The sequence below is a fragment of the Glandiceps talaboti genome, chromosome 2, assembly GCF_964340395.1.
Source record: "Glandiceps talaboti chromosome 2, keGlaTala1.1, whole genome shotgun sequence".
In the NCBI taxonomy this organism is placed as follows: Eukaryota; Metazoa; Hemichordata; class Enteropneusta; family Spengelidae; genus Glandiceps; species Glandiceps talaboti.
In genome coordinates this window covers 14,270,683-14,280,907 of record NC_135550.1, presented here as the reverse complement: position 1 = coordinate 14,280,907, position 10,225 = coordinate 14,270,683, and the positions used below count along the sequence as shown (strand labels likewise).

Genomic DNA, 10,225 nt, shown 5'->3' with positions numbered 1-10,225 from the left:
TGAAAAGCCGGTGTGTTGACAAATGTAATGTATTCCTGGAAAATGACCAAAGTTGATCGGAATACCCCCCTGGAAAACTGATGGAAGTTCCTGGAATTTTATTTAACTTGTATGAACCCTGGATAAGGATAGATATGGATCCTATATTCCTGGTCTCAGCATAAACTTATTTTCGTGATGAGACTTAAATAGTCCAGCAAATTAACAATGGAGGGTTTGTGTATTAGTCCTGTCCCCACGTGGTATTTTGAATCGGTTCAAAATTTAATCTAAATCTCCTGTCCCCAAATGCACCAAATTTTAGTTGAATTGGTTCAAAACCACTGCAAAGCAATTCAAAGTAAGTCAATTCAAAACTGACGCAAAGTGAAGAGATTCAAAATATATCATCCATAGCACAGTTTTCTTTTGAGGACAGACACCAGTTTCAAACCGATGAATCGATTCAGTTTGCATCAGTTTCAAATCAATTCACGTGGGGACAGGTCTGTTATTATAACAGGGTCCATTGAAGTCAAAGACAGTATGTGATATTGACACTCTTATGCCTATGATCTATTCATTGAAATCCTTCATTGGCAGTGTGGAAGAGGTGACATAAAAAAAAAAAAAAAAAAAATTATATATATCGTGTCATGTTTGTTACAAGGTATCCCCAAAGACTAATGAACAATGTAATGATAGGACATGGTTAGCTCTTGCGGCTTGCCTTGATGTTACTATCTCAAGAAGTTCTCCACACCAAGCCCCAAAGACTAAGACTTAGTGTTAATATCTCAAGGAGTTCTTCACACCAAGTCAAGGCTGATTCATGTAGAAGTACACAAATGTGTTTTTTTGAGTTTGAAATTACTACCGGCAACTTTGCTTAAATTTAAGTGGCTCTTATATAAAGCTATGGCCTCACTTGACTTTGAATTAGGAGGATTAACCAATTACAAGTGCCTTAAAGTCAATATGAGATCCACTTAGATTGTAGCAGGAGTAGCAATGGTTGTAATTTCAAACTCAAAACACATTTGTGTGCTGCCTTGACGCGGCGTGGTGTGGAGAGCTTCTTGAGATAGTAACACCAAGACAAGTCTCTTGGCCAACACACATAAAAAAAATGTCTCACCGTGCCTTGTTGTGGCAGCCTTTCATTGCGTCGATGCAGTAAGGTCGTATCTGCCTATTCAATTACATTGCAGATAGGACCCTTCTGCACTGATATTAAAAGAGTTATAATAGGGCCTCATCGTTGTTCTCAAAATATCAAAGTAAAAGTTTTTATGGGGTTTGCCTAACCACATGAAGTCTTAAAATGTCGTACATTGTGTTCAACAGTTCAATATACTTGCTGAAACTCGATGAAAGTGGTATTTCCAAAATGCCTGAACAACTGCAGAAATTGCCAATGTCCAGCAATTATACACAAATTTCCATTGCGAAAGCAAACTAGGGAGTGATCTGTTTTTACGTTTGATAACATCTTATGCCCACAACAAATAATCCCTGTACAGTGGAAACTCAACACGAAGCACACAAAGACTCCCTATATCAGTGTATAAATGCAACATTGCGATAGCTGCTGAGAGATGCTGATCTTATTTGTAATGTTGATATTTTTGCACTAAGCATGTAATTCTCTACCCTTTCCATATGAATAACGGAAAACAGTTTTGGGAAACAGCCAAACATTTCACCTGACAAGGCACTATAACTTTTAAGACCATAGTAATCCTGTACGATCTAAACTTTACTGTGTCTCTTTTATTTCTTCAACAGGAAGGATGAAGGAGACAAGTACTTACTGCTTGAGAGAATGCAACGAGCCCAACAAGGTTGTTGTTCACCTAAAGGCAATGGAGAATCTGATGACAGTGGGATAGAGAACAACAGCGGTGTCCCATCACCGTCTCCCAGCGGCGGGGAATCAAGTCCCGGCTACTCCATCTATAACTCACCCGGATTCATGACTATCACTGAAATAGAAACCATGGACATCAACGGTGAAATTGAAACTCAACTTATTGCCGACCCTGTCAGACATGTAAAGACAAAGAAGGTTGTTAAACCTAAAGAGGAATCAAGTGTTAGCTTTGTTGGACTTGCTAACAAAGAGGAAGTCAAAAGTGAAGTTAAAAGTGAAAGTGCAACAGTTACTGTGATCAACTCTGATGTTGTAGAAAATATTGAAATGGAGGACGTCAGTGAACAACAACCATCAACTTCATTAGAGACAAAGTGCGAATTAGTTGAGGACGACAAGCAGGACAATGACAAAAGTAACATTCTGAGACTAGATTCAAATTATACCCAGAATGGATCACCTGGCAGTGATCTGGACTCTGTTAGTAGCGCCAGTGATATCAGCTCCGTCACGTCCCCACCTGATATGTTCTCCTTTGAAACCAAAGATCAAAAGACATTGCCCATCATCGAAGATGATGATGAAAACATGGATGAAAGTATGATCAAAGACTTGCTAGAAATAACCAAAGATGACTACAAGAAAGACAGTAGTGCCAAGACGAAAGCAGTTGCCGGCTCAACTGATCATACAAGTGTTGTATTCACTGTGTCAAGTCCGGCAGACTTTCCAGCCACGAGTCCGGATCCCAAGGTGTCATTGGCAGATAGCCCATCTTCTGTGAATAGTAATGGATCAGATAGTCCCCTGTCTGTAGATAATGTAGATAATGAGACAGAGGGACCAGGCTCTCCAGATAGTATAAGTGCTTTCCTTAATAGTCCGTTCAGTCCAGCTAGACAATTTTTAGACTCTGAATTGAGTGATATTGTTGATAAACTTGGCACTGAAGGTATGGGTGACCCAGCAGATATATTTTCCAGCATCTTAGGCAATAATAGCTCACCGTTCGGATTCTCTTCCTCTATCCCTGCCGCTAAAGTCACTACGATAGTGTCGGGAGACAGCCTCAAGGGTTTCCCACCAGGAATACTAGAAACCACCATCCATAAGTTGGACCCAGCTCAGATATCCAGCAAAAATGAGAAAGGCGATAGTGATGTGCTTCCTGATGATATAGCAGAGTTTTCCATGGAATTCTGTGACAAACTTGTGGATCAAATGGCAGAAAATGCCATATCTCAACTGGGAGGGACAAACATCGATTTGACCGAAATGCCGGAAATACCAAAAAGCATGTTGGCCTTGATGTGTCAGACACAGCCAGTTCCTTCTGATACTAACCAAGCTAGTGCATCAAGTGCTAACACTCCAAATGGACAAACTGTTGTTGTCAATTCAGCTGGAGACACATTTGTTCCTCCGCCTCCACCTGTGGAAGTCAAGGAAGAGAGTGCAGAAAATACACCCATACAGGAGAGATGTCCAACTTTGTTTAAGCATCTCACAGCTCAGTCTGCGGTGGAGCAAAATGCCAGGCACCAACCGCAGCAGCAGCAGCAACAGCAACAACAGCAACAACAACAACAACAAGGATCTATGTTAACTTCAGAACAACAAGTTACTGAGGAAATCTCCAAGTTAGATATAAGGGACTCATTAAAGACACCGTTGTTGAGAGCACTGTTGACAGGTGACCAGGCAAATCCATTGTCCACAGATAAAGTTCAAGGTTGTTTGGGTGAAATGGTTGGGCCTCTCACACCCATGGAAAAACAAATCACAGACACCATCCTAGAAATGGAACAGCATAGCGGTGAATTTGTTCACACCGCCGCTCTGGCAGAGCTACAAGTTGAAAATAACAATATTGCGCAACAGGCTGATCTGCTCATGCTGCAGGACCAGCAAAGGCAGCGGCATTTATTGGAACAGCAGCACAAGGAATTGCAGCATTCTTTGCTTGAACAACATAATTTGGAAAGGGATAATCTTGAACAAAAACTTAAGAAGCAACTGCTTTTACAACAACTACTTCAACAGCGGTCACAAACGCATCTGGAACTTGAACACCAAAAACTTCTTGATGAGAGGCAACATGAACAGTTGCAGGAACAGTTGTTGACTCATTTAAAGGAAAAGAGACAATTGTTGCAACAGCAATTACACCAAAGGAGGCTTGTGTTGCAGCAGCAACAACTGCAACAGCAACAGCAACCACCCCAGCCCATCTATCAACATCAACAGCAGCAGCAGCAGCAAACACAGTTTCCTGCACAGCCGCAGTGCCCACCATCTCAACCCTCAACCCAAATACCCAAAACATCAAATTCGTTGCTTCAGCAGTTTTTGCAACAACCTTCCCAAATCATCCCAGAATCAGACATACAAGGACTGGTTCAACAACCTCAGTGTCAGCCACAACAGCAACAGCAACAACAACAACAACAACAACAACAACAACAACAACAACAGTACAATAGGCAAATGGGTAACATGCAGGAAATGCCTTCATTAAACCACAATTTCCTAAATTCACAGAACTCTACACCCCAACAGCAACAGTTTGTGAATAGAAATCCTACGCAGTTCAGTAATGGTCAGCAACATGTGCAGCAGCAACCCCAGCATTGGCAGCAGGGGTTGCAGCAACAAATGAAACAATCGCATCAACAGCAGCAACAGCTGCCACAACAAGTGAATGTTGCACCCGACCAACAGTGCCAACAAGATCAGCCGTTTCAATTTCAGCAGTCACAGCAACAATACCCACCCCCCTTGTCGCACCAGGGACCATTTGAAAGTGGAGAACAACAACTGCCCACACATCTATCACAGCAAATTATCGACTATAACCAACAGTTGACAGAACCAATGACATGGTCCAGACAAAGTCACACGTTGTTCAGCGGTAATCCGCAACAGCTGAAAAATGCAAGTAAAGATGATTTTGCATTCCCTGTACAGCACTAAGAGATGTTCAAGCTTAAAAAAATAAGGAATACTAGCTTACGCATCTCTCAATTAAGACTGGAATTTTTTTTTAGAGTAAAACAGGAGGTAGCATATTAGAACTGATTTTTTTAAATGATAAAAAACTTTAGTGATGATGAAATACTGCTAGAGTATATAGAATAGTTATGTAAATGTTTTTGTTTTCTGATACCTCCGATGAGACATTTATTTGTAAATTCCAGAACTTTCGACAAAATGAAAATGCTCATTACAACAGTTAGAATATCAAGTAATTAACATTGGCAAATGTGTACTTAAGTTAAAATGACCTCAAGTATAAAGAAGCTCAGCTATATTAGCACTGTAAAAGCTTCTTCTATTTTAGTTCTTGTTTTCTTTGTTTTGCAAAATGTAACCAAAAAAAAAACTTCAAAAGAAGGGGAAAAAAAAGAAAAAAAAATTGTATGTAAAAATTAACCAAAAAAAAAAAAATGGCTTGACCTCGTATATATACTACTACGAATATATGTTATTGGTGCTGTTCTAGTTTTCTTTCCTCCAATTCAGAAGGTTTCCTGATTGTTTTGTGTCAATCTAAAAGAGTACATAGCATACATAGAACTTTTACGAAGATCATGTAGTTAAACTATACATGTAGTAATGTCTTTTTTTTGAAAAACTTTTACTTGAAAAAAAAAAGAGAAAATGGATTATTTTTCTGATCAGAAAATGTTTGATTTCGTTTATTGTAATGTATTGCTGTATCCTGATGTCCCAAGTGCAATGATTAATTTAAGCAAAGATAATGTGTCAGGTTATTTTTGAACCCATCAATATTTTGTGTAGTTGTAGCTGATGGCCTTTTTTAGTGTTGTGAGCAAATATTTTGAATCTGTCATTTGTGTGTTTGTTTGTGTGTGTCTTTTTTCCCACCTCCACAGTAGTATATGTCGTCAGCCATCATACTTCAAGGTATTTTATCAGGTATTTCCAACATAAACTAGTTTTGTTTTTGTTTGGTGTTTTCTCACCTTTGTTGATTGTTGTTATGTCCAGGTGCCTTCACGTCGTTGTAGTCAATATGGGGGGGTTCTGAAAAAAAAAAAATATTGAAACAGTTTTCACACCCACCTAATAATTCAGTTTCATATCGGCTTTGTAAAGAATGATAACGAAAGCAAAGAAATCAGACGTTTTACTTCCAGTACAACTTTCCTCACACTGTTTAATTAATTACAAGTTATCCATAGTGCAAGCTAGCATTGAAATCAGAGTTTGAAAATTGTCTGCAACCAAATCATAATTTTTGATGTGTACTTTTTAATAACAACTAGGGAATTTACATCAATGGGATATCAAAACTTTCTATAGTTCTGACCGAAACATTTTTGATAGCCATTTTGTTACATTTTGTAGTGACTTGATGTTAGTTGGTACTTCCATGACCATATTGAATTGCATGGTGGTAATGTTGTATTTATGGTGGGTATACACTCTGTAATGAAACATAATGAGAGAGATCTTTATTTGCTTAATTATGTGTGTGTGTATCAAAGACTATGGCTACATCCATAATTTACGCATCAGGCAATTCAATATTTTATACTCCATTTAGTTCTCAAACCTAACAAATTTGCAAAGGAACAATCTTTAAATAACTGCTATTACAGTTTATGTCTGTAATCACGGTAGATTTGATATGATTGGATTTGAATTCAGATAATGTTTAAACACTGCTTTCAGAACTGTTCTCGTAGTTTTAGTGTTCTGTCATGCTGAATTGATGTTGAGTTCTCTTTGACCCGACACTGAGTTCCCTTTGACCTGACACTGAGTTCCCTTTGACCTGATGCCGAGTTCCCGTTGACTCGACACTGAGTTCTCTTTGACCTGAAACTGAGTTCCCTTTGACACTGAGTTTCATTTGACCTGACACTGAATTTTCTTTGACCTGATACTGAGTGCCCTTTGACCTAACACTAAATTCTCATTGACCCGACATTGACTTGACACTGACCCAACACTAAGTTCTCTTTGACCTGACACAGCGTTCTCTCTGGATATCATGATAGATACACAAAACAACAACATAAGTTGACCCTTTGTTGCATCTTTATTTTCATTTGCATTGAAAATGTAATGTAGGAATTCAAAAACTTGATGTAGAAAAGTGTTGTTAGCTCTGCTCTAAGTAGGTATTAATGAATGGTGATATTTTGGAGTGTCTCAGCCACCAGTTTATGTAATCTTGATGTGTTTGTTTGTTTGTTGTACTTTTCTGTTAAATGCACAGCATTGTAGGTAATAGTCTGTTTTCAAAGAAACAGCATAAAATATGACATGGCTTAACCAAAAATAAAAACAGCAAAACCAAAATGTGGGCCTGCTGGGTAGATGTAACTAAAACTGCGTAGTATGTATTTAGAGCTGCTTAAAAGCACGTAGTAGTCTAGCCTTTCTTAATGTGCTTGTCTTTTATGATATTAGAGTAATATCAACTTTTGTAGCATTCCTTTATTGTAGCCAAGGAAAAAATATTACAAATGATTGCTTGACAAGAAAATATACACTTCATATGTAAAGCTTTGGTTGCAACAATTCTGCTTGCTTGTGATTCCCAGTGACAACCTATGGATTAATTTTTGTACTCTAGTTGATGACCAGTCTCCATGTTTTAAATACAGGTCAAATTCTCAGTGATTTCATTGTTCGGCTGCCGTAGATGGTTTAAACCTCTACCCAGCTTATATAATAATGTTATAGAGAAAAGAAAAACGAGAGAAAATTCTGGAGAAATAAATCTTCACGTAACTAAGGCTCTTCATATAATGAAGACTTGGCAAACTTTTTTTGTGCTGAGATTTTACAATATGAAAGTCCTTGTAATGGGCCAAGGATTAAAAAAAATGTGATAAGATGCCCTTTTATAGTTTTTATGTGAGTTAGGTATTATACTCTGCTGATTTGTTTTTAAGGCTAAAAGAGTGAATGCTTTGAGTTTCATTGTCAACACTGCTAGTGGTAAAATGGTCTGAGTTGGAGACTTTGGTTTGGATGTTAAATATCAAAGTCTTTGAGCCAAGAATGCCATTGGTCCAGGTCATGTCAGGATTGTCATTGGTTCAGTTCGTAAGTCGAGATGATTGGTCCAACATGTTAGAAAAAACTGTCATTGGTCCAACATGTAAATCAATGCAAGACTGTCATTGGTCCAAGTTGTAAATCAATGCAAGGCTGTCATTGGTCCAACTTGTAAATCAATGCAAGGCTGTCATTGGTCCAACTTGTAATCAATATAAGACTGTCATTGGTCCAAGTTGTAAATCAATGCAAGGCTGTCATTGGTCCAAGTTGTAATCAATGCAAGGCTGTCATTGGTCCAAGTTGTAAATCAATGCAAGGCTGTCATTGGTCCAAGTTGTAAATCAATACAAGACTGTCATTGATCCAACTTGTAATCAATGCAAGACTGTCATTGGTCCAACTTCTAAATCAATGCAAGACTGTCATTGGTCCAACTTCTAAATCAATGCAAGACTGTCATTGGTCCAACTTGTAAGTCAAAATTGTCATCAGTCTGAGAGGTCCAGTGATTGGTCCACTTGTGTAACAACTTGCTACAAGCATATTACATAAGAGGAAACAAGGACTGGATCTTTTATGGCTAAATTGTCATTGGTTCAACTCATAAATCAAGATTAGTTTAAAGTCTTGAGTTAGAAAGACTGCTACCTGTCCAAAAGTTATCTTTAAGTTGGCATTGATCAAACTTTAAAATACAAGAATTGGACTACCATTTGACATGCTCTTGATTTCTCAATGATCCCTTGTATAAAAGCAAACACTAACTTACATTGGATTTAATAACTGTCAACCCGACCAGAAATCAGTGACCACACCACAGCATAGCTTGCCAATGAACCAAGACTGTCTTTTTTTTGCCAATTTTTTAGAACACTACCAAAGTGATGTACATTATCAAGGATTTACTGACTTGCAATGTAGACTTGTCATCCACCTGTATAAAGTATAACAAAACCTTCCCAACTAAAAGTTGAGGTCAGTAAATTTGACACAAGGATCTGACTTTAAAAGAAAAAACTATTATTTTGAGTACTAGCTGGGTATATAATAGTCCAGCAAATTTACTATTTGTCACCAAGAAAACAAAACAATACTTGCCAGGGCTAAAAAAAAAAAAAAAAAAAAAAAAAAAAAGCTGTGATTTTTGTAGATTTAAGATGGGATAATGCCAATAAAAAAGGGAATCCCTTGGAAAAAATATTACTCCAACAAATTATATGTATGGTTGATGGTTATACACTGCAAAGAGTACATTGTTTTAGTAGTCGGCTAGTAATCAAAAGTAAAATAAACATATTTATAAGACAGAGAGAAAAAAGTAGAATAGTACGAATGGTAATTTGATATAAACTGAAAATAATTTAAGAAATGTCAAGAGAACCTGGAAATGTATCTTAGTTGAAAATTAGTTAGTTGTTCAAATCATGCCATTGTATCTATAAAAAAAAGAATGGGGGGCAAAATAGTGTAATAATAATAATAATAATAAGCTAATGAAGAAAAACAGAATTGTTCATATTTTTAAAGAAAAACAAAATACAGAGATGTTTTTCTTCTTGTGTTATCTTTTTATTTGTGAATGGAGTAGGTCACTTTTGTAATTATAGTCCCAACAAGAGACGAGAGAGTATGTATGTAACAATTGGAAATAGTTTTAAAATTTTAAAAATTAAAAAAAAAAACATTGAGCAAAGGAAATGAAAAGTGAACAGGGTGCTACTGAGAGAGTGATTTAATTATTAAATTCTACCATGTGGTAGCCTGATAATGAAAAAAAAAATGTATCTTCCATTATTTTGTAGGCCCTCAAAGTCTAATTTGCATTTTTTTTAATGTATTCGTAATACAGTGTAGGGTTTTTATCAGCATGCAGTTAATAATATACTCTCACTAGCTGTCTCATTGCCTTCAACTGTTTGTACAGTTGTCATTTAATGCCAAGTACTCCAGATAAGTAGATTTCAAAAACTGCTAGCTAAAAATGCCCCCCTCCCTCCCTCCCCTCCTCACCCCTTTTGTAGAAATGTTGTGTAAATAAAGAAATATCTTAATTTGAATATTAGATTGCTATATTTGTATTTTGGTTTTATCTTTGGTGATATGTGATAAGTGATTAAAATTGGTATCATATTCACAAAGAATTCCTTGTCTCATCCTTAATTATGCCTTGGAAATGAAAGAGTTGTTTTCTGTGGTTGTTGCAGCGCATTGCTGGTGACCATTCACTGGCTCTGTTTGATACAACAGCCACAGAAACTAATAAGAAACTTAACATGCTACACTTTAAGATAGCAATACAACAGTTTCTTGCTACATTTTAGTCTGAATGAAATA

The 10,225-nt window shown here is 37.1% G+C and overlaps 1 protein-coding gene across 2 annotated transcripts in view; it reads left to right on the top strand.

The window, feature by feature from the left end:
• LOC144453681 (uncharacterized) overlaps positions 1 to 10,008 on the top strand; it is a 60,729-nt gene extending 50,721 nt beyond the window's left edge. For both annotated transcript variants that reach the window (XM_078145012.1, XM_078145013.1), the window contains exon 11: positions 1,768 to 10,008. In XM_078145012.1, coding sequence (XP_078001138.1) covers positions 1,768 to 4,825 — 3,058 coding nt within the window. In that variant the 3' untranslated portion in view covers positions 4,826 to 10,008. The remainder of the gene's footprint in view (positions 1 to 1,767) is intronic.
• The last annotated feature ends 217 nt before the right edge of the window (positions 10,009 to 10,225 follow it).